At 39.5% G+C, this 24578-nt stretch overlaps 2 protein-coding genes and 1 long non-coding RNA gene across 3 annotated transcripts; all 3 read right to left on the bottom strand.

Annotated features, from left to right (window-relative positions):
* Positions 1-946: 946 nt before the first annotated feature.
* LOC138203448 (scavenger receptor cysteine-rich domain-containing protein DMBT1-like) lies at positions 947-10052 on the bottom strand. Its single transcript, XM_069158304.1, has 13 exons — positions 9839-10052; positions 9406-9720; positions 9005-9295; positions 7648-7962; positions 7169-7468; positions 5819-6127; positions 5338-5652; positions 3632-3940; positions 3234-3527; positions 2778-3113; positions 2566-2673; positions 1839-1923; positions 947-1740 (listed from the first exon to the last, which is right to left on the bottom strand). The coding sequence occupies exons 1-13, from the start codon at positions 9969-9971 to the stop codon at positions 1590-1592; spliced, it is 3261 nt and encodes a 1086-aa protein (XP_069014405.1). The 5' UTR covers positions 9972-10052; the 3' UTR covers positions 947-1589.
* A 1792-nt stretch (positions 10053-11844) lies between these two features.
* Positions 11845-12798, bottom strand: LOC138203450 (uncharacterized). The gene is made up of 3 exons (XR_011178717.1): positions 12645-12798; positions 12371-12448; positions 11845-12025 (listed from the first exon to the last, which is right to left on the bottom strand). It is a non-coding gene; the product is annotated as an uncharacterized lncRNA (long non-coding RNA).
* A 4448-nt stretch (positions 12799-17246) lies between these two features.
* Positions 17247-24530, bottom strand: sh3bgrl2 (SH3 domain binding glutamate-rich protein like 2). The gene is made up of 4 exons (XM_069158305.1): positions 24277-24530; positions 20061-20246; positions 18927-19007; positions 17247-17791 (listed from the first exon to the last, which is right to left on the bottom strand). The coding sequence occupies exons 1-4, from the start codon at positions 24319-24321 to the stop codon at positions 17777-17779; spliced, it is 327 nt and encodes a 108-aa protein (XP_069014406.1). The 5' UTR covers positions 24322-24530; the 3' UTR covers positions 17247-17776.
* Positions 24531-24578: the final 48 nt, after the last annotated feature.

Below are 24578 nucleotides of genomic sequence, written 5' to 3'. Positions count from 1 at the left end.
CTCTTTCTCATTAAATCCTTGGCTTCAGAACTCTGACAAATGTCCACAGTTTCAAAGGGGATATTCTTGGAGGTCAGGACAGAAATGATTCTATTTTGATTTGTTTTCATCTGGAAGAAAACAGCATGTCATCAGTTAATGGTTGTTATGAATATTAGATTCATATGTAACTCTTTGATTTGCCAACCAAGCTCTATTTTGCAATGAAATTTGCTTAACTGTCTACAATGAGCAGCAAGATTGTTTACAGAATTACATTGTAAATTGTGAATACTTCACAGTTAAACAGAAGACATGACGTGCCAAATTCAACATACCTCACAAGATTTTGTTCAGTGTAACAATTGCCAACAACTAAAAAGAACGAGACAAGGAAGAGTTCATACTTTACCTCGAGAGAGCCGCTGACGCTGGAAAAAAACACAATCAGTGACATACCCGCTGTCTTAACTTTAACAACCTCACACAGACTTACAGAGAGAAGTGGAGAGACAGAGAATGTTTCAGTATCCTGAATGCAGGTATGTGCTGCTGGATTGCAGCAACAACAGACAAGGTGAGCAGGTTTGGGCAAAGCTTGGCTGATTCCAGTCGTGGCTTGTCTGTCAAATTGTGAAACTTCTCTCACACACACACACACACACACACACACACACACACACACACACACACACACACATGCAGGCACACACAATAACTTGGTACTTTTGCTGGTACTATCCTGAAGCACAGCAGTAGTTGATTTGAGTATTTCCAGTTCATGGAACTTTATACAGTAAGTCTACTCGATCACAGTTTAGAAGGAAACGTTCTTATTTTTACCCCAAAGCAGATCTTTTCACAAAAGTAAGCGTGGGTGTATAAATGATCACATAAATTAGTTAAATTTAACTCCAAAAAATGCTTAAGAGACAGGCGTAAATTGGGTCAAAAACTCTGCTGAATGAAAGGTTTTGTAAGAAATAAAAATTTATTGATCAAAAGTCACAAACATCAAAAAAGCAAATAATCATGCAATACAAAGACAATGTAAAAATCAATCTATCCTGATCAGTATGTTCTATCAGGTGCTTGAGCCTGAGCTCTGTGATTGGCAGAAAATCCCAGAAATATAAAAATGACTGCGGCGATATGTATGAAAAAAAGTGTCAAACATTAGACATCATGCAGAGTATGTTATTAAAAAATTACATTTCAATTCTTGCAAACATTTGAATTTATATTAAAGTAAATAATGCCACATCTATTTGAGAAAATGTAAAGTCTGTAAATTTTTGAATTATTTATTTTAAAAGAGACGTAAAAACACACTTAACACAGCTCCCTCATGTCATAATGCTCTCTTTTAAAGCAACTGAACACCAGCTGAAAGTCTGATCTGCAAAAACCTCTCACTTGGCTGCTGTGATGTAGAAGTGTTCTGCAGAGTGTGTCGGCACGACATGACATCACTGTTTGTGTGGTTTCCACGTGAAAAATTAACTTTCCAACAGAGAGTAGTGAAATGCTGCTTTTCAGCCTGGTGCTGTGTTACTCTTTAAATCTCATACAATCACATGACTGAGGCCGGTCCTCAAGTCATGTTGTTATCATGAAAGAACGAGAGGTTCAAGCTCGTAACACACTCTCCCAGCCAGGTCTTCAGGGACTCGCTCTACAGTGTTATCAGAGTCAACCTCAGCATTTGTGTCCTTTGGGCTCGGACTGCGTTCAGGCTCATAAATTTGGTTACTGCGGTCTCTGAAGGAGATAAGAAGAGTGACAATTCCAATTACATTAACAGAGGATGTCTTCCAACTTGTCAGATCTTAAAACACGTTCTCGTTTTTTTTCTCTACCGTGCATCGAGTGCTCCATTGCTTCTGTCTTCTGTATCTTGTTTTATTGTGCCTCCAAACCGGTTACTAAACTGAACCATGACACCTGAAAAGTGAGCGTAACATCACCATGACATCAGCAGTCATTCCTCCAAACTTTGAAAATGAATCAAATACAAGTAAGGTCCAGAGCAACCAGACACAACATAGACAAATCACCATGTTGATGTATTGAATGTGTTAGTCACAGTTGCGAGCAGACATGGAGCAACATTAGCATTCATTTGCATTTAGGTGTTTCAGTGTCACTTCACACTCCTTTTAGATATATTTGGCTCACCAACTCTTATCTACGCGAGACAGGAAATGTCTTTAGCTCCTAAATGCTTCACTATGTTAACAAGGCAGTCACCCACTTTGTCTGCCGTATGATGCTGTGCAAATAATGTTCAGAGGATTTACTCGAGAAAGAACCAAAGCAACAATGTTACAGGCTGTAAAACCCAAACAATTAGCTGAAAGATTCACCAACACTCAATTCAATGATGATCCGTGGTTCACATTTTTGCTGTGTTCCAAATGGAGTACTTGCGTACTAACACTCACTATTTTGAGTGCATTAGTGGATTCACACTGTCAAGTGAAAACACGTAGTGCACTATAAGTACCCGGATGTTAAATATTGATCAATGGAAGCAAATTATATGACATTTAAAAGGGGGATATTGCATAAAACTTTGTGTCTTACCAGAGCCGCGCCATCTCCTTCTCCAGAGCAGGAAACCTACACCCAAAAGGAGTAGCAACACGACTAGCACACCCACAACAGCTCCGACAACTGAATAGGATGAGGCTGCTGTAGGGATTAAAAGACCACATAGAGTTAATGAAGAAGAAAAACTACCATAATAACCATGAAAATGAAAATAATGGCTTCTTTTCTTCTTCTCGGGGTCTTACGGATGACGGTGACTTGGAGTGTCTTCGAGGGAACGGAGTACAAGGACATCGAGGAGATGTTGAGGCCGTAGACGCAGCTATACTCTCCTTGCTGTCCATAATCTATTGCAGGGAATTCGAAAAATGCCAAGTAAAAGATGGAGTGGCCAAACGCTGACTTTATTTCAGTGGTGCTGACGTTGGACTTTGTCAGATAGAAGAAACCTCCAGGGTATCTGGAGTGAGTAGAGCAAGTGATGGAGAAGGTGTTCCCCTGGGTGACCGACACTTTGTCAGGAGAGTAGATCACCATCGCATGAGGCGATGACAGGGAGATGCTGGGCTTCTCCAGTTTCACTGCAGAGTAAAGGAAGATTTTCACAAACTCAGATAGACATTAAAACCTCACTGTAATCTATGTAGTCAGATTCCCATAAATTATACACAACTAGAGAAACAAGGTAGGAAGTTATTGACCTATGACAGAAAGCTCAGCAATGTTTCCTTGAGGATAGTAGATGATGTTATTGGACAGTTTCTTTTGATATTCGCAGAAGTACGACCCCTTTTGGTTGAAGTCCACTTCAGGGAAGGTAAAGGTTGCTGCTTCGTGTTCAGAGAATTTCTCCATTTCAAATGACCCTTGACTCTTTTTCAGGATGAACGTCCCACCCAAATGTTCTGTTACTACAGTGCAGGTGATATCAACTTTGTCACCCCAGTTTACCTCAGGAGCAGGACTTATCTTGATCTGGGGCTTCATTAGAGCACCTGAAGCATATAAGAAATTGCAGTAAATGGGTTGTGAAATAAGATCCAATACAGCTTCATTAGAGGAAATGGGATTAAGGTTCAAAATAAGCCGGGCCTCTTACCCAAACAGATAACACCAGCATCTTCACCGTGCCCACAGTTGTTCTCTCCAAAAGATGGATGCTCGCAATGAGACAGAGCCGGCTCCAGCCCTGTACACTGCACGTTATCCAGCCATATTGGACCACCGCCTCGACCAAAGTGGGCACTTGTAGGGGCTGAAACCGCATGGCCGCAACCTATTTGCCTACATACCACATCGGCATTGTTTATTTCCCATTCATCATCACACACTGTTCCCCACTGGCCTTTATAGAAGATCTCCACTCTGCCAGAGCATTCATTGGTGCCGCTCACCAACCGAACCTGTGCTGCATATGGAAACACAAATGTTGAGTTCAAATGCAAAGGACAGTCCTTGACACAAATATTGACACACAATTATAAAAGGATTTAAACCTATTTGTGTACATGTGTGCATTTCATATTGATACACACAAATCACATTAATACCCACTCTGTCAAGTTAAGACACAATTTAAATGCATCATTCACATTTCATATCCACACTTTCGTCATGCAAATTAACATTAATTGGGAAGTTTGCTTATTTGCATTTAACTGAGTTAGATTTGAAAATCAATACCAGTCACATGTCTGTAATAGAAAGAAAACCTAAGGAGAGACAGCTTGCCTCACTGTCCAAAAGTACAAAAAAAAAAAATTCCTCACAGCACCCCATACAGACCACTAATGACCATTTAATTTTGTATTACTTTATTGTAGCTGTTTTACACTATCTTCTGTTTTATGCTAAGCTATGCCAACTAGTTAGTGGCACCTGATACTTATGTATCTTAAAGGTAGTTTATAACCTACATCGGCGTAGCCTGACACATACCTTACCAGAAATGTAACGTTGCGCCGATGCTGACCACAAAAACTGTGATTAATCCACTTGGTCCAAAATATTTACATTTAGCATTGCATTTTCTCATCTACGTTTCAGTGGCAGGACGAGCGCAGAAAATTCACCCTCCATCTGTTTCATTCGATTCGAAGGTCGTACGCACCACCTCCTATGACCTCTCTTTTCTTCATCGCAGGTTGCAATTTAAGTAAAAGTAACTGTTCAACATTTATTAGCTCCAACTTCAAACATGATCCACTCAGTTTCAGTCGCAGTTGCTAGAAGTACACAAAGACTCTCAATCTCACTTCCCCGCTCCATTTGTAGATGAGCACGTACACCACAAAAAATATACAAGTAAATGAGCACAGGAAACGGGAGAAAAGCAGTTTAAGTAACAAGCATTGAGAAAATGAGAACTTTTTTTCTCACTGCGCCTCATTTTAATGCTCTATGTTTCCGTGTTTAATGCTCTGCGTTTGAACAAAGTCCAGTGAATTTGTAGGCTAATTCACAACTTGAACAACCGTCAGGATCCCTTTGGGTTCGCGATTATTTAATTGTTCTATCACGTCTCCGCTGCTTGGATCAGTGAATATTAAATCCGCCTCAAAGGTCTGAGTGCTATTGATTTTCTCATGTGACTCTCAACAACAAACAACTGTTTTTTTCTAAAAAAAAAAATTCTAACTACTCTTTTGAGTAGGAATTTGCCCCTAATCAAATAAATTAATTGTAGGAATTTTCTGCTTCATTGTTTTTCTTGGTTTTATTGTGTGCAAACAGACTTCACAATGAAACAAATGCTAATGATATCTGCGTGTGACAATTTTGAACACATAATCTAACTGGTTTTACCTGCACAGACAGCCCCAGTGTCACGTTCATGCCCGCACGTTGCTGTTCTGAAGCCTCCGAGTGAGCATTGCTGGAGAAAGGTCACGTTGTTAAAACATGAATCACTGGCCTCCACGACTGACCCACTGCCTTGACCAAAGTGGGCACCACTGAGGGCATTCACGGCATGTCCACACTCCAGTATATCACACACCACCTCAGCTTTATTTAGTGTCCAGTCTGCGTCACACACTGTATGCCACGTATCGCCATGACGGACTTCGACTCTTCCCGCGCACTCGTCCTTGCCGTTATTCAAGCGGACCGCCAAGCTTCCTGTGAAGTCAAAGAAACTAAAAATGTAGCCACAGATTGTAAACTCATAAGAATCTATATTGTACTGAGAATATTTCCGCTGCTATGAGGAATTGTATAAATTAAAAGTTACCAACAACACACAGAAGAGTATCTGTTGACATTTGTTGTATATGCTTTTTCTTACCTGTGCAGACAACACCAGCAATTGAGGTGGCGTTGCAAATTCTGTCTGTAAATGGTCTTTGTGGGCACTGATTGAGTGTAGACTCCAGTCCATTGCATTCAGTGTTTTCAATCCAGGTCTGCACTGTGCCATGGCCATACTCAGGCAATGTGGTAATCTTATGAGCACCACCACAGTCCAGCTGTCTGCACACCACAACCGCATCATTAATGTCCCAGGATTCACCACAAACAGTCCCCCACTGGCCTTTATCGTAATACTCCACTCTTCCAACACAGCGATTGGGGCCACCTGCTAACTTCACATTTCCTGCAAATGACAGTTGTTTTATTAATATACTTGGAATTCAACCAAGCCCTCCTGCAAATATCTTTTTTTAAGAAAGGTGTGTATATTCTTGGCATTTGTTTGATTTTTTTTTTTTACTTATTTGGGCAAAATTCCTGTTCCCTTAAAAAGAAAATTAAAGATGTATTAATTTTCCTGCCATAGTAGTCTCCTCTTCATTAGTATTCTCCAGAATGGGTGAATTTTTGGTACAATGACTCACAATGCTCCCAATTCACAATTTATCAGGCCATTAAATGGCTGTTATCATAACAGTTCTCATCACTCCCATAGTTACGCTTCAATTTTGAGACTTAACTTGCGTAATGTACTTGTAAATCGTGATCTTTTCCTGAACTCCTGAAAGCCTTCGAGCTTTGGCGGCTAAACCTAACCACAACTGTGTCACAACATCAACAACATGTTTATTGTTATTACCATTATTGCTAAGATCTGGTTACCCTGCTGGTACTCTTTTATACATGTCATTGATGACAGTCTTTATGACCAGGAAGGTGGAGGACAGCCCTCAATGCCATGTCAATGGTCCCAATAGCAATAACAGCCAATTACGGGGATGATAACATTCAAAGCAGGTGGACACTATTGGTAATGTAATTTGATTGGTGCAATAACTGTGAGGCCTGGTATTAAATATGATATTGTTTCAGTTCCAACTGGAACAGTGGCCTCCAGCTCGTGCTAACATTGTTAATATTCTTCTACCAAGTTCACTCTGTATTATGAGTGCTGAAGTTATTGGACTTTTTAGCTTCCAATATCTAAGTGAAATACAAACTCAATAGCTCAGTGTCAAATGTCATAAAGGGAAAGATGCTTTTAAACAAAAATCAACACCATTGGTGCTGATGCTTGTTCAAAAGGGAGGGAATCAGTATTCAGTGGCTTTATGGTAGGGCTGGAAACAGCATCCAATGTAAGCCCCATCATTTCAAAGAAGATATTAATGATTTTCTTTTCTTTCGAAGAATGCACAGATTGCCGTTTAATGTTGAGTGTTACCTGAACATTGGACAGATGCCTCCTCAATGTGATCGTGGCTGTTCCTCACATGGTCTATCAGTGTGCACTGTGTAAGAGAGCTCTCTCTACCAGTACAACTGATCCTATATCCTCTGAGATCGCCACTTTGACCAAATGATCCTGAGTTCTGGAGAGCATCTCCACAATTCATCTCCCTGCACACCACTGCAGCTTCAGTTATTCCCCAGTTAACATTAAATGCAGGTGACCATTGGATCCCATGATGTAGCTCTACCCTGCCTGAGCACTGGTCAGTCCCATTGATCAGTCTGAGGGTAGCTAGAAAGAAAAGTAAAGAGAATTGGCAATTAGTTTGTGTTTGGATATGTCTGTAAAAAAATATATATATATGTGATAATATAGCTGGTATAACTGTACTGTAACATTTTAGTTCTTAACAATAATCAGCAACAAATGTAAGAATAAATGACTAAACATAGTAATAAATGAGATTATACCTGAACAAACCACACCGGCATCTTCGCTGTGGCCACAGTTGTTTTCTCCAAAGGTGGGTCGTGTGCAGTGATGAAGGGACGTCTCATTACCGCGACAGTTGACATCATCCAGCCAGATGTGTCCTTCGCCTTCACCAAAAAAAGCGGAATTTTTGGCTGTCTGAGCGGTTCCACAGTCCATGGCACTGCACACCACCTGAGCATCTTTGATGTCCCACTCATCATCACACACTGTTCCCCACTGCCCGTCATGCAGAACCTCCACTCTGCCAGAGCATCGATCAGTGCCGTTAACAAGCCTTAGTGGGGGATTACCTGAGGAGAGGTAAAAGCACTAAACCTTGAGTAAAAAAATGTTATATTATGGTTAAGAATTTATATTCCCAACTGTTAAATGTATCTTATTAGTTTGTTAAGAATACAAGAACTACATTCATAGTGTGCAAAAACAACAAGATGCCTGAACACAAACAGGTGGAACAAGACATTAGCTGCAAAAAGACATATCTGTAGTTAAACATAATAAAAGAAAAACAACTGATCATCATTAAATGCTGTGAGCAGATATGCTGGCCACACTCAATATGAAGAGAAAACAAAGCTTTTTCAGGCCTATTTACATATTTCCAATATTCTTATTCTGTATTCCAATATTCTGTTGATGTCGATATTTATTAGAATCCTGTTTGATTTTGTGCTTCACTATTTAAACCTGCATCAACATATTTGTTTAGGCCACTGGGGGACAATCTTGGAACAAAGCACTGACATGAACTTGTATGTGGATTTGACAATTTGTTAACATTCAGATTTGCATATTCAGCAGACAGAGAAACATTAGCATTCGTTTCAAGTCAGTGTTTCTATCCACCTGATAAATGTGTCCAGTATGTCCTCTTTTGACCTCTGCTTTTGATTGCTGCTTGCGCCTGAGGGAAATGTCTGGCTCATTAGTAGCTAAATATCCACTACATTCAGCCTCTATACCACCAACTTTGTGGGCCATTTAGTGCATGGCAGGAGGTGTGTAGTGTGTTTGTAGAGCATGTTTTGCTGAAAACTAACATGTTTTGAAGCAAAGAAAATTACAATATATGAGCAAGTAGAGTGAATTAAAAACCCTGAAAATCCAAACTATGACATTAAAGACCATTTAACGCTCAATAAAACTAATTCTATGTGGTTTCATCACTTCATCCACCACCTTTTACATGTCACCCTGTAGTTTGATCTATTGTTATCATGTGAATATTTATTATAGACCTTTAGGGTGAAGAATTCATACGGTAAGTCACTCTTGTTCTTAATGACCATGTAAACTTTGCTATTGTAGTTTAAACTGATTATTTTGTCTTACCTGCACATGAAAGAGAAACACCTCCACATCTCCCTGGATGTTCTTCCAGTGCACACTGGCTGATTGAGCTGACGTTACCAGAGCATCTACTTAAAAACCCTCTCAGTCCAGTATCACCAAAACTGAAAATGTCTTGGTTTTTCTTCGGCTGTCCACAACTGAGTTCCTTACACACAACTCGAGCCTCTTTATCGCCCCAGTTATTATCACAGATCCTCCCCCAATTTCCGTTGTGGAAGACCTCCACTCTGCCAGAGCAGCTGTCAGTCCCATTGATCAGTCGGACTGTCTCTGGAAAACAAGCAGTTGCAGAAAAAAGGCATCGTGTTTAGAGTGGTCTCCAACAGAATTTCAAGTACTTGCAAAAATTGCACCAACAAACAGAGCAGGGCATGTGTTACCTGAACATATGACACCAGCATCTTCACTGTGGTCACAGTCGTGTTCTCCAAAACCTCGATGCGGGCACTCAGAGAGGGACTTCTCATGACCGGTGCACTCAATGTCATCCAGCCAAACGTGCTCCTCACCTCTGCCAAAGAAGGCCTTGTACTTGACAGAGAGGGCATTGCCACAGTTCATCTCTCTGCATGTGACAGCTGCTTCCTGTATCCCCCATCTGTCATCACAAACCGTCCCCCACTGTCCATCATGGTAGACTTCCACTCGACCAGAACACCGATTATTGCCATTAATCAGCCGAATGGGTTTACTGTCTGAGAAATTAAAAACATCAAGGGCTTGTTCTTCCGCCAGTCAAGAAGAAAACAGTCTAACAATGTTAATTGCATCACAAATTACTGATGTCATAGTTTGCGTGCATGTATGACTTACTTGTACAAATAACAGAAGCATCAACACAGCTTTCTTTGAGTTCTTGAACCGTACACTGGGACACAGAGCTCTCATTTCCAAAACAGTTGGTTTTGATTCCAGTCAGATCCTGTGCTTCTCCAAAATTAAGCATTACAGCCTGTTTTAAAGGAATACCACAGCTGATCTCTCGGCACACCACGTCAGCCTCTTCCTCGCCCCAGTCACTGCTGCAAGCTCGTTTCCAGTGGCCTTCGGAGTAGATCTCCACCCGGCCGGTACAACGATTGCTTCCGTTGACAAGCCGCACATGTTCTGCAAATAAAGTAGATCGAAAATGAAATCATGTCAAACCAGAATTACCACCTTGCGGTTGTATGTTTCCCCCAACCAGTCAAGTTCCAGTTTACATGTTGTGAAAACTTTGAAGGAATCCATGTGTCCAAACACTGGAACAATACATGTGATTGACAATAGACAATGCTTTAAATATTTGTAAGATGTGGATGTTTCACACATTTTAAACCTGACAGCACAGAAGATCGATACAATCAGCACTCCCTCTCTGTTTCTGAATTATGGTGTTGAATAATGGCAAGAAAAGCGTTTTTGAAGAACATTATAATATCAAAGTGAAGTTGACCTTTTGGAAATAAAATGTCATCACTTCATCATATTTTATATATTAGACATTAAAGTGAAATTTATAAAGAAAGCTAGTGAATCATGTTTTTTGTGAGTTTGTGTAGAAAGAAAAAAAACACTGTTGTACTTTGTACTTTACATTTGCTGCACTGTGCTGACCTTGCTGCCGTACTGCTGCAGCAGTACTACCACCACAGCGATCATCTTTTAAGTAGACAACAAATTGTAAACTGACAATCTCCCGGTTTTGGAACCCAATATAATGACAATTTAAGATAAATGCTGAGACAGCTGCTTTTGTCCTCAGTTGAAGTTCCCCTTTGTTTCTCTTGACAGTTCCACATTTCATCCCAGTTTTTGATTTAAACTGGGGAAGAGAGTTGCAATGCAAGGTTTTGTTATTCTGCTCAATTTATGACTCTGTGACCGCAGATTACCAACAAGCTGAAATTCAATGAGAAGGCTCAATATTTTGTGAAATCATTTCCGGAAACATATAAGAAGGCTTCTTTCAGTGGTCAGTGTTATGCTGGGTTCTGCTTTCCTACTGAAAACTGCAAGCCCTTAAAGGGAGAGCTGACGAGGAAGACTGGGAACGGGTAGAAACAGCTAGCCTGACTGTCTGAATGTGACAAATCCCACCTTCAAGCAACTGTATATCTCACTGTTTAAAATCGTTGTTGTTTTTTTGTTTTGTTTGTTTAATCCTTACCAAAAAAAATCTGAAATTGTTTACACTGTAATATTTCTCTGTTTCAGCTCCTCCCCTCTGGGAGGTGCTACAGAGCACTGTGTGCCAAGACCACCAGAAGCAAGAACAGTTTTTATCCGCAGGCTGTCACTCTGCTAGACACTTAACATTCTGATATTTATTATTCTAATATATACAATACATGTAACAGTTGTCATCTTAACCATTGTATCTTGTCAAGAAAGCATGTAATAAATGTCAAACTATTTCTTTAATGTATAATGTGTGCTATTTGATGAAGTTTGTGAAGTAAATCACACATAAGTAAAAGAAAAACTCAGGCTCACCTGAACACACAACCCCGGCATCTTCACCATGACCACAGTTATTCACGCCGAGTGGTCTATGTGGGCACTTGAAAATGGAGGACTCGTGCCCACTACATTGCACATCATCCAACCAGATGTTGTCCTTTCCCTCTCCAAAGAAGGCACCTTTTTTGGCCTCAACGACAGTTCCACAGTCCAGTTCTCGACACACCACATCAGCATTGGCCAGGCTCCAGAGGTCATCACACACGGTTCCCCAGCTGTCTCCGTGGAAGACCTCCACTCTGCCGGAGCAACGCGAAGGCCCGACGACCTGAATTTTCTCACATTCTGGAAATGAACAAAACAAACAAAAGTACAAACGTTGCAGGCTGCATATCCTTGAGCTAAATAACAAAAGCCTCCACTTTTTTTTTTTTTTTTTTTTTTTTTTTTTTTAATGAGATCATTGTGTAGAAACATATTCATAAATATTGCAAAGGTTTCAGGCATGAACAATTAATAGAACTTACTGACCTGTAAGAGGCAACAGACTCAGCAGACCTACAGCAGAAACATAGTAAAATGCTCCAGTTAAGCCTCATATCACGGAGATTTATCAAGAACATTTAAAACAACATTCTCCAATAAATACACAACAGCAAGTGTTCTGATTTGTCAAATCTATTGTAAAAAAGGAACTGAGGAAGAACCCAAATTGTGTACAATTGATCAAAAAATGAATATTTAATACTTTCAATATTAAAATATTACTTTAATTAAAAATGCAAGACTTTCACTTCTCCTTTCTCTCATGATTTTGAGAGTATGCAACCAAACTATATGACGATATACTGCACTGGAGACAAAAAAGTCCACAAGAAGTCAAACTGAAAAATAGAAACTCACCTATTGACAAGTGAAAAGCAAAATGTAGTTTTGCAGCAGGAATGAAGATCATACTGTTTCTTGAAAGTAGGTAAAATGCTGTCCAGGTACAGTAAAAATGAAAAAAAAAAAAAAAAAAATAACAACACAGAAAAGATTGTTATTTTTCATTGGAAAATAGTTTTACTTCTCCGTACAGAGTCATCTGAATTTCAAAGAGAAAGATATGCTTTGATTTTTAGAAGCAAATAAGTATTTCTTTTAAAACAAGAAAGTGATTAAGTACCCTTCTTACCGTTTAAATCCACAAAGTCTGGGCAGGTATTAAAAAGAGTTTACAATAAAAACTTGATCATATCTGAAATATCCAAAAGGTAGAAGCCCCATCTACAGATCCAGTAATTGTTATGAATAAAAGGGACTGCCTGGACTTGGACTGCAAACTGGACACATGTTGACATTTTGATCAATCATTAAAGACAGAGGGTGAAGGCAGATTTAATTTTGTTTTACACAATACCGACTTTTGGGGGGGAAAAAAAGATCCGATTTTTAACACCAAAACACACCAACATTTAACATAATGCTGGTCAGCAGGTGTGTATGATAGTAACAGTGATTTATGGACACTAACAGATCAGCTGGAACATGTAGATCAAAAGGAGGTTGTTGTGAGCAAATATTAAAAGGGGAACTTGTCCTTTTAAGTTGAATTTGTACAGCCATACAGCCAATTCCCCCCTTTTGTATTAATTCTGGAAAGAAGTATGGACTAACCACACAAACAGACAACTTTGCTGCTGAACTGTTGCATCTCCACAACATCAGATATGCTGATTTTGTTTTGTCGCAGACACTTTTACAGAATTATTTGTCATTTTGTATGAATGCTCAAATTTGAAAAAGTAAATCGTTCCTAGTTCAACTCCATTATAAATATGTGATTTGCTTTGCAGTACACCTAAAATCTTATGGCAGTAGCATTGTCATTTCATCCCATCCTGACAACATGGGCATAGTCAAATGAGATTTTTCAGTAAATCGTACACATAAATCTCGTTCATATTTTTGGCATTTTGTACTCATATTGTGAACCTTGGAACCGGAATTACATTACAAAACATTTAGACTTTATTGTCAATTCTGTAAATCTGTGCATTTCTTATTCATAAGAAATCTCATGTAAGGTTTGATGCAACAAACTTTAAATGGGTTATTTAAGCACAGAGTTATACAATTTTACAAAAAAATTGTCTTACCTTAAAAATGGATGGATGTAGCTTAATGCTCGTTAGAATGACAGATGTTTTTTCCCGTAAACGTTTTCTGCTTTATATTTCATTATGTCACTGGAACTGGTGATGAAATCCATTTCCTGTTGAAAAACTGTGTTTCAGCTACTTTTGTATTTAATCAGTTCCTGTTATGGGCCTTAAAATATTTGAATGCTGTACCTTTGAAGGCATATTTTATTTATAGAAAGTATGATAAGTGTCCCACAAATGTAAAGCAGTAGGATGCAAAATCAGCAATATCATTAAATAATCAGTGTTCATACTTTTAGAGAGTTTATTGGAATTATTATACATCATTTTATGTTTTTAACCAAGACTAGTTAGCAAACTACCAAGTGTGTTAATGTGTATTTCATTATTAATCAGAGGATGTGTATTGTAGTCTCATCAAAAATGATGCCAATTGATTTTGTCTACTAATTAATCAAAACTAAAATATTACAGGGAGCTGTTTGATTGGACAGCCACCAACTCACAAGCAGCCTGCAGTGAGGGGCCATGACTCAGCCTTGTTCAACAATAAAGTGTTGGTGCCACAAATATCGTAAAACAGTGCTTCTAGACTGTACAAAAGCAGCACCGCCAGACACTCTGTGATTTAGTAGAATAGTAATAGACCTAGTGACCCCAGTCTTCCAATCTATCAGTATTCTCCATTAGACAGAACTGGAGAACACTGAGGTTTGGGAAGGACAGCAGGTTAAGCACATATTGATGTCTGGGTAAATCATTACAGGCTTGGAGATATGCATCGTCCTCTGATGGGAAGTGACATTACAACTCGTGGGGTAAGGGGGCACTGTGAGTGGCCTAACAAACAGGGTGATCATGTCACAAACAGGATAATGGCCTGACAAGTTGAAAAGACAGGTAGCCTATATACAGCAATAGATCAAAGGTGACTCATATTAGAAGTTCAGCGTCTGTTGGTTGTGTAACTGTACTGCGAACACCACGACAGCGACAGAGCAGGAACTGAGTTATCAAGTTGTTGACTCATGTTCTGATCACTTCTGGCCTCCTGAAGTAAACTTATGTCCTTGCTATAAAAAAATAAAAATAAATCACAGTGCTGGAACACCTGACACAATAAAAAGCCTTTACATAAAGCATGTGATTTCAGCTTCTTTGATTGACACTGTTGAGGCAAAGTTTCACACTCCAGAAGCTTTTTGGAGAGCAAATAACAAAGATGGTGACCATTGAAGTTCAAAACATCTCCATTTTAATCTTCAGTATGGTATAAATAGCCAGGACTTTAACCTGCTGGATTTAAAGTCGTGGGTACACAAGCTTTAATGCTGTACATAGAAAAGTCACTATGCAGCCACTCATGTCAGACTATAGGGACTTGCGGGCGTACAAACATTGATTCACCTGCGGACACAATTCAGTTTTTCCAAAAAGAACTCTTAAATATTTCCCTAAGCTGTAGAAAATGTTATTCTTCAACAAATCTACAAATACATTATTATTTGCGTCATCCTTTCCATACACTATTTCTTCCCCTCTGATTCACTTGTTGATGTTTAAGGTCAAGGGACGCTTGAAACCTCACGAAACGTGTCACATACATCCGGCTTGGTGAGACGATACAGCTGATGTGTTTTGCGAGTGGGCGTGGTCAAACGGCTCACCTGCGCCCCCTAGACTGCAGCTCCGGCACCGAGTTTCACCTACATGCACCAAATTTGTTGGACCTGTGTATCACACCGAGATGTACCGAAAAATGTCTCGGCATCGTGAATTTGTTTTCGTCGATCACTTCATCACAGCAGTCCTGCCCTGAAGACACCTGATTGTAATATTCCGTCATAGTCGTAGCGCCCCCTGCTGGACACAGAAAACGAGACAAAAATAGTAACTTTAAGCGGGGATACGCGGCCCTTCGTGCACTGCACGTCGGGGAGACGGCTTCGGGGAGGTGGCGCGCAGAGTGCGAGGGCCGGTTACCACTGCTTTCAGTTTTAATTGTCAATCTGTTTCGTTTATTCATAAATACTTTATATTCTAACGTACTTGTAAAAACGAGTTCATTTTTCTATTGCTTTTGAGTGAAAATGACTTACTAAATATTTGCACATGAAAAAATACACAGCCAACTGAACTTAAAATATTGGACTCTGCATTGCTGTGCAAAACAAACCCACAAAGTAATGTGTTATTGAGAATAATTCTAAAGAGCCTGTTACAAACACAATTAACCAAAGAGTCACACACAAGTAGGCAAAACATAAAGTATATTTAGTAATTTTGTTGTCCAACAGACTTATTTGTATCAATTCATAAAAAATTACAAAAAAAAGGAGAAAACAAATCAGAAAATATGGTGTCAGTGTCATCAGTGATGAAAACACAAAACTATCTAAAGTATTTGACTTGTGTGAAAATTAAGCATCCTTTCACACAATGACACAACGTGTAGAGAAGAATGGTTTGCAAAGGTGTATCTGTTCATGTGTGTTCTCCGTGTGTAAACATAGAGGAATTACTCAATCACCCATCCATGATAATTTAATAGGGAAGAGAGCCAGATAGACAAAACGCTTAGTGGTGGTGTTTGGGAGAGTGAATGAAGAATACAGACTTAGGGACAAGACAGGAGAAAGAGTTGGACCTAGTCTATGTTCATTTTATAAAACACACAGAGAGCAGTCTGCTCACATATTAGCATCGGTTTATTTGGAAACACACAGAGAAGAGGAGGCAGATGCTGTGGATGCAGGGTTTAGCGATTTGCCACTTGATTATCTCTGAGCAATATTTTATCTCTTAGATCCACTAGTCAGATAATATTAATATGAAGTGCACTGATAGTTAATGTGACCCTGATGGCAAACATGCTTTGTCTATCTCAAGTCTTGATTGGAGGATAAAGCTGGGGGTCATGCGGCCAACAAATCCCACTTAAAAAACCAGACAAGTGCTACCCCTGCTGCCAGACTGTGATATGCAGTTTTATAAAAACACACCAGTGAGCCACATCACTGCACTGAGTGACATGTTCCTACAGTATAAAGAAACCTGGGCACTGTACTGTGGTTTGACAGTCCCACATTTATCCTGCTGCTGTCAATACTCAATAGAGCACCGAGTGTGTGCGTTAATCTATGGCTTAAAATAGGCCACGCAGATGCACTACTTCTGTTTGAATTATGTTCGCTAAAAACAACTGTGATTAAGTGTATACTGAACAGCCCAAGAGCTCAATGTCACAAGCAGGGTGGGGTGGTCAGAAGGTGTTGATAGGAAGTCATGGCTATTTCTAGTTTTATTTAATGGGATTTATTGAATATAAGACAAACAAATTAGAATGAGTTATGATGTATTGGAGGGAGTTACTACAAACTAAACTTGAACGCAGGCAATGATATTCAGCATGATTATTTATTCTTCAGTTGTTTTAGAAATCATAGCATTTGGTCTCATCTTCTTTGAGGTCAGCTGCAGTGTCACTCCCACACACACAAACACTCCCACAGCCGGGCATAATGGTAAAGGTTGTTTCAGGTTGTGTTAAGTGCCCCCTCTCTGGTCCCCTTCACTTAACCGAACCTTCATTAACAACTGCTGTTAATGCTGTTTATGCTGCTAAGGCATGCGCGCACACACACACACACACACACACACACACACACACACACACACACACACACACACACACACACAGACAATACGGGTGTGTATTCAGGTGACATGTGCTGCACTGCTGCACCTGACTGTTTCTCCCTCCATCCACTGCATTTAGATTGTTCAAAGGGCTCTATTGATCTGCTACGTGGTCTTCTGGTTTGCGCTGAATTTATGCTACTGCATTTTTGAAACAGTGTTCAGTGTCACAGTGTGTTAAACATAAAAAGGAAACACAAATTAAACCATCATACAGTTAATTCCTGCTTTCCGTGATCATCTCTGAGGTTTGTTGAGAGTCTCACACTTCTGGGAGATTCAGTGATGGTGGAATGTTGTTTAAGGAGTTCTTTATAGTCAGGGGAAGTCAAACAGGGAAAAGATCCACGTGGGCCGGTGTTTGGCAAAACGATGGTGCTGTAGAAGCTGTATCATGGGAAAGGAGGTGACGCAAACTTAGACCTCTTCAGGTTTCCTGGATGACACATGCCAACAGTTTGATCTATGACTCTGAATCCTGAAAAGGGTTAGGAAAAACAATTGTGCAAAAGTTAGTATTTATCTATTAATTTTATTTATTCAAGAAATGAAACTTGTATCCTTGAGAAAACGCTTCTTATATTTTCTATACCAAAAATGTTATACTGTATAGCCAGAAATCCCTGCTCAACATGAAACTCTGGAGCATTTCCAGACTGAATGTTTCTTCAATATCCTGTCAGAGCAATCAAATCACTTCTAACCGAGTTATCCAATGAAGCTCTAGAGGAGGAACAGAAAGGGATGTGACTGGGGGGGAACCTCAACTAAATACTCTTTAGTCATGGTTGGAAATAGACCCCTTTGATATTCAATCACTAAATGCTTTCTGTAATTTTGCATTCTTTCAAAATCACCACTGTAGTGACTTGTATTATAATGCATCATATGAGTTTCCTTGATAATCTAAGTACTAAAAATCAAGTCTTCATTGGTTGAGGTAGGAACTATGATTATAAAAATTCTAAGAGGATCTTTGGGAGACGCATCAGATTAATCTTTGACATTTGTGAAATAGATTGCGGGTAGGATGCAATGCCACTGAATAAAGATATATGGGATTTGATGTTTTAATCCGACTTCTCTTTTTCCGACCTCCCAAAAAAGCTGACATGCATGAAATACGGATAGATCATGAATCAAATATGTCAAAATGCTGACGGAAAGAAGAGCTGCTGATCAAGCACTGAGTCAGAGAGTAGTGTTTAGCTTTGGAGGAAGTTGAGAGTGATTGCAAACCATGTTTTTTTTTTAATTTTTTCATTTTTTATTTCACTTTATTAATCCCCGAGGGGAAATTTCTTTGCTACAGCAGGGGGGTTCTCAGGGGGGAGCTGCTGCAACAGGCTGCCACTAGCGCGGCGCCAGGTAACCTGACCTGAGGTGCATGTTTTTGGATGATGGGAGGAAGCCGGAGAACCCACACAAGCAGAGGGAGAATATGCAAACTCCGCAAAGAAAGGCCCAGGACCGGATTCGAACCCGGAACCTTTTTGCTGTGAGGCGACAATGCTAACCACTGCACCACTGTGCCACCCATGTTGGTATTTTGATTTACAGTGTACATAGAGAGCAGTGTATTTCAGTGTTTATGTGTGTGTAAATTCACTTACCTTCACAGAGGGTTGTGAACAGAGCCCAAGGAATGCAAACACAGTGTTGTTTTCTTTTGACTGGAAGAAGTCCTCATAGTCCTGCAGGGTGGGAAAGAAAGAAATGAGGATGTTGAGTGTTATACAATCTCTACAAGTGTGAAGCATGGTTGTAAACGTCGCTGCCAAATAGGCCTTCCAGTGCTGCTTTTAATATCATTTAATGACGGTGACATTTCAGAGTAATGTTGGATTACCTTGGCCAGTGAGAGTGACGGCAGGCCGATCAGATAATCTGCCCTCCCACCCCCCATGAAACTGGATTACGACAGGATTACGCAGTAGCATGCACTCTCAGCGGAGTACACAAACTGACTGATGGGATTCATTCACCAACAAAGGTAGCTTTACCTTACATGACTTATGTTGTTTAACCCTAACCCTTACATTAATGTGAACCATTGGTATAGCAATCTTGGACATTCACAATCATCCACGTGTTTAACGAGTCACTTTAAAATAGTTTTCAGGTTCTTATCCTGTGTTTTATCTTGTTATATGGAAAATATACAGTCTGTTTGTTTTTGTATCTCCACTTATATCATCACTTTACACCCCTTTACTTTTCCGGTAAAATGTAAAGAACCATATTGAAAACCCATAAAAAACATTTGAAGTGAGCCCTTTATTCGCATTAACAGCAGCTCTAAGAACTGACTCTTCAGCTCTGTATTGCTCCATATTTGCAAAACCACACCCATTTTTGAGTGAGCCAATGAAGGATCTGATTTTATATATCTCTTGTAACTAAACCATGTGTAAATACCGTTTCAATTGACTTTAAAGGTATCGTTTAAAGGTTTTAACTGCTAAAGTCACTGCGGATCAGTATTTTGATGAGGGAATCCGTGTATTATTTGTATCTGATGTTCCATCAGCTCCTGTGTGATCATTTTTAATATTGTACAAATGCAGGAGGATTCATTGGGCAAACAAAAATTATGAAAATATGATGTAAAATGATGTGAAAAATAATGGCATTCAAATAAGGTCTTGGTAAATGTTTAGCAATGTATTCAAAATGTGTGTGTGTGTGTGTGTGTGTGTGTGTGGGCATGGGCAATTATAAATATTATTAAATGATATCTATCATACACCACAGTATTGATCCTCATTGAAGATCTGTGGAGGCAGTGGGTTGCCTTTCTCTGGGTGCTTGTCCTTAGGTATGTTGCGGTACATCCAGAGCCTCTGCTCCTCCAGCATGGTAATGTCTATTGCCTGGAAGCTGATTCGATTGGCCTCCAGGAAACCCACCACTGACTGTTGATGCTTCTTTACCTGGACAGAACAAAAGTGAATAAGAGAAAAAAAAGAGGGTAGAAGAAGGTTAGAAAATAAGGGGAGGATAAAAATGTATGACAAGGATACAGCACTTTATAATAAGCAAAAGTGAACAAATGCACTACACCCAACACCCCCCAGTGGCATAATTGCATATTGCCTTTATGTATGCATATGTATATCCTTGTGTACATAAAGTACAGGTGGACACAACTGTATGTGTGTGTATATAATCCCTACCATCTCTGTGCACTGCTCCTAGCCGGCTGGGCATTTAATACACTCCTGCAATGACAAATTGTAAACTGACACCTATCAGACCAAGAGGGGTTTTCTCTCCCACTCACCCACACGCATGTAGTGTACTGTATGCATTGATCGCACATCCACTCTGTGGGTAATAGGGACATTAAGAAGGATTACTGATTAGCAAAGGAGTTTAGGATTGTAACCTGGAGGCTGACATTCTTCACTACAGTATGCTTCTAACCTTATCTTTCATCAAAACAGTTACTAGACTACAGGGCAGGCTATAGGCAGCAATTAGAAATAATTATTTATCAATGAAAACTCTTTAATAAGTTGGGAAAAAAAACAAAAAAACTACAGGAATGTATGCAAGAGAATACCCTCTTCTTGAGAGTATGGAGCAGACTTTGCCTTTTGTGGTCTCGGATGGATGCAAGCAGCTCCCTACAGTATTGACCTGTGTGTGACTTGGACTGCATGACAGTGTTTGTGAATTTTGTGGGAAAGCAAAGTCTGAGGATAATTTTAGAAGCCAGAAAACTCCCACACTAGGTCATAAACATAAACATCAGATAGAGAGAGACAGGCCAACTGTCTTAGACCTGCAACTGTCAGTGTTTCTGTCTTCTCCTCTTTGCCCTGATGGTCTGCAGTTTTAAACCATTGTTGTGCCATTTTTTTTAATCTATCTTTCGATCTTATATTGCGTATAACGTGTGATTATTCAAAGCTTGTTTATAGCAGTTATTAATTTAATATTCAATAACAGCATCAAACATCATGTAAACATGCTTTTTATTCACAGCATCCAATTTGTTGCAATCATTCATTCTCTTTTGTCTCCATTTGAATTATCTATGCAAAGGTGACTTGAATTCTACCAAAATGCATGAGGAGCATCATTAACATCACAAAAGGCTAATTAAATAATACAATTTGGCGGCAAGACAGTGTGAATAAATAATAAAAAATAATTGGGCTTTCCCGAGACTAAATGTTATCATCTATAATCCGGTTCCTAATAAACATTTTCTAGAAATTCTGTCTTTGAAGCAGAAGATGAAAAGTAGCAAAATAAAAGTGTATGTGTGTGTGTGTGTGTGTGTGTGTGTGTGTGTGTGTGTGTGTGTATATATACATGGGCATTATTTTAGGAAGACTGGAAGGCACACTGATGCTATTGTTCTACATAAAAAGACAGTGAAGCATTGTCCTGGATATTCAGTTATAGACACAAACCCAAACTAGACTGCAAGTAATCTGTTGTCTACCTCTAAAAGCTTCCCTGTGTGTGATCATAAAACAACTTTGTGTGGACTGTCGAACCCCACAAGAAGATAAATGATAGTTACAGAGTGTCTTAAAAGAGACAAATGGCTGTTTTGTTCTGGTCAAAAGGTTAAAACTCCATATAGTCACTGGTAGTAGTTTATACTGTGCGTCACAGTGCTGGTGAACGGCATAAAAGATACGGTCGTCCTCTGAGGTGAAAGGCAGGCAGCATGGGTCTGAATAATGAACGAGGTGCCCACTGTGAGTGAGAGTGTGTTTCAGGAGGGAAGGATGAGTTCAGATTTTGTGCGTGTGTGTGTGTGTGTGTGCAGGATTTAAATGTGTTGTTTTCTTGTTAAGAAACATAAGTAGGAGGTTAAGTGTGATTTCCCCTCTCAATTTACCCCAATAAACTACTTTCAACCTGCACTACACATTCCTTGTCAAGACAATGGGATCATTATGTCTTCTCAGAACCATCATTTCACCATTTATTGGATCAGATGATGTGAAGATATGTCACTGTGACCATTTTTAAATGAATAAAACTTAAATTCAAAACACAAATCACTAAATGTAAACACCACACACATACTGAAGAGAGGGGGATAACCTCGTTTGCACTCATTGTGGGCGGATCATTTCCGCCCCACTAACCTACTGACGATAAACCGTGAACTGCTCCTTTTTTATGGGGACATGTCGTCCACTACTTCTTTGAGTGTGTCTTTTCCTGTTTACATATCCCTGCATTTGTGTGTTATCCAGAGTTCATCTCCTGACTTCAGGCTTTCATGTCGTCTTCCTGCATTTCCGTTTAACCCGTCTACAACTATAATATGTCATAATTCTCGCCTTTATGTGCGTACATCTACGGTATGTCACATTCAATCAGCTGAAGGGTCCAGTCTCACCTTTCTTCTTCATTCAATCACTTGTAACTCAAATCAGAAGCATTCAGAGTAAATTACATTCACATGAGCTCAACACTCACTTAGCTGACCTAAATGGTGGACCTACTCAAGCGTGCATGACTGTACTTTGTGTGTCAGTGTGAGAAAGAGAGTCTGTGTTTTTCAAATGTATGTGTCCTAGGGTTAAAAATAACTCCTTTCTAAACACTTGGAGATTGGGCTGCTCTCTTCTTGACCCAGAGCATGTTAAAATAAATATATTACTCATTTGTTCCATTACATAATTCTTTGAGCATTCATGCAGGAGTGTTGTTTGATGATTTGCTGCTCACGCTCAGCATCAGCTGGGCTTTCTCCATAGTATGTGTGGTTTACCAAGAGGCACAACAGGACTAGAGCTGCAACTAACAGTTCTTTTGTTATAATAGATAATGAAAAAAACTGTTAGTTGCAGCTCTTGTCCTGTAACTATAATCAATAGTTTTTGATCCATTCATTTTTAGAAAATAGTGAAAAATGGAAATCGCAATGTCTAAGAACCAAAAGTGATGTCGTTGAATCTGTTTTTTTTTTTTAGCCCAACCAACATTCTTCATCACAAGCATCTTTAATTTGTGATATAAAAACAGCAAATGGGCAAGGCTATCACATTTGAGATGCTGAAATCACAGCATTTTAATGATTTAGATTATCAGCTGGTCAGTTAATTATTTCAGAAGACTACCAATCAAGTGTCCAGACATAAAGCGTTTTGTGTTTAGATCAAGCCCAGCTGCTGTTCAGCAGTTGTAGGGACTCTTCCTAGATGTTTAGCACACATGAGAATAAGATTCCTCCAAAGAAGTGAAGAAGCATATTGTTCCTCAGGTCTACCCGTCCTTGATAATGCTTTCAAAATAAAACAAAAAACTTGCTTGAGGCTTGAACAATGCCCCGAAAGCTTGAAACTCTAACAATGCCTTAATTGCTTTTTTTTTTTTTTTTTTTTTTGGAGTATACGCCGATGAGTGTTTAGTAGCCATCCATCTCCTCCTCAATTTCCTGGTCACACACATGTGATCTAAAGGCTGTTTGGGCATCCTTCATTATTGTTGTTAAGACTGTGTAAATCACATAAAACTCGATTATTGCCTATTATAATTGTGAAGACTAATATCGGCCTACTGTTGTTTGTGTTATTCTGCCTCGTACATCCTAATTCCGAAGGGATGCAATTTGACCGTATTTGTACTATGTTCTGAATACAGGAGGGAGTTGTAAAAAAAAATTAAAAAAAAAAATATGTAAAAGAATTTATAAATTTATATAAAAAAAAATTCTTTAAATGCAGCAAAGATAAATTCAACAGGCTAAAATGACACGTGCACTGCCTAGACCACAGAAGAAGACGAAGTCTATCAAATAAAAAATAAAAACATGCATGAGCAATCTTCCCACCTGTCTGAATGATGCTGGTTAATTTTCCTGCTTGTCAAGGCGAAAACAGGCGCACTCGTAAGTCCGGTTGCATAATTACATCAAGGTTTTCTAACCGCCTCCAATCTTTATCAGAAACAGTCAGCAAGTTTTATGACACATTTGCAAACACTCACCGCGATAGAGCCAGTTGAGGAGGCGATATACAGCTTGATGACCATTTTAATCCCAAATTGATGTCAGGCAGTCGACAAAACAAACTGCTCGGTCGCAGCAGCAGCAGCAGCGCCTCGCTTGTGTCTCGAAAGACGGTTAAATAACTTCAATCTGGTCGATGTGCTTCAAACGAGAGAAGATACGCGGCTCCACTATTTAAACGGAGCCATGATAATATAACAGCGTGCGCTCCTGCTCTGCTGACTGTGGTACTTAAAGCCCGTCAACACACACATGCAACACTCCTCACAGGAACGATACA

The sequence above is a fragment of the Embiotoca jacksoni genome, unplaced genomic scaffold, assembly GCF_022577435.1.
Source record: "Embiotoca jacksoni isolate LCO1_2020_lvr unplaced genomic scaffold, fEmbJac1.0.p SCAF_23, whole genome shotgun sequence".
Taxonomy (NCBI): Eukaryota; Metazoa; Chordata; class Actinopteri; family Embiotocidae; genus Embiotoca; species Embiotoca jacksoni.
The sequence above is the reverse complement of the archived record's forward strand: the minus strand, read 5'-3'. Positions and strand labels throughout refer to the sequence as shown.

Excerpts from the sequence above, each read along its gene's own strand:
- LOC138203448 (XM_069158304.1), bottom strand. The coding sequence starts at position 9,971 with ATGCTTAATTTTGGAGAAGCACAGGATCTGACTGGAATCAAAACCAAC. Across the intron at positions 7,963-9,004 it reads TGTTTCTCTTTCATGTGCAG|GTAATCCCCCACTAAGGCTT; the intron begins GTAAGACAAAAT and ends ACCTCTCCTCAG. Across the intron at positions 2,674-2,777 it reads ACTCCAAGTCACCGTCATCC|CAGCCTCATCCTATTCAGTT; the intron begins GTAAGACCCCGA and ends TAATCCCTACAG.
- sh3bgrl2 (XM_069158305.1), bottom strand. The coding sequence starts at position 24,321 with ATGGTCATCAAGCTGTATATCGCCTCCTCAACTGGCTCTATCGCG. Across the intron at positions 20,247-24,276 it reads CCTCAACTGGCTCTATCGCG|GTAAAGAAGCATCAACAGTC; the intron begins GTGAGTGTTTGC and ends TGTTCTGTCCAG. Across the intron at positions 19,008-20,060 it reads ATGAGGATCAATACTGTGGT|GACTATGAGGACTTCTTCCA; the intron begins GTATGATAGATA and ends CCCACCCTGCAG.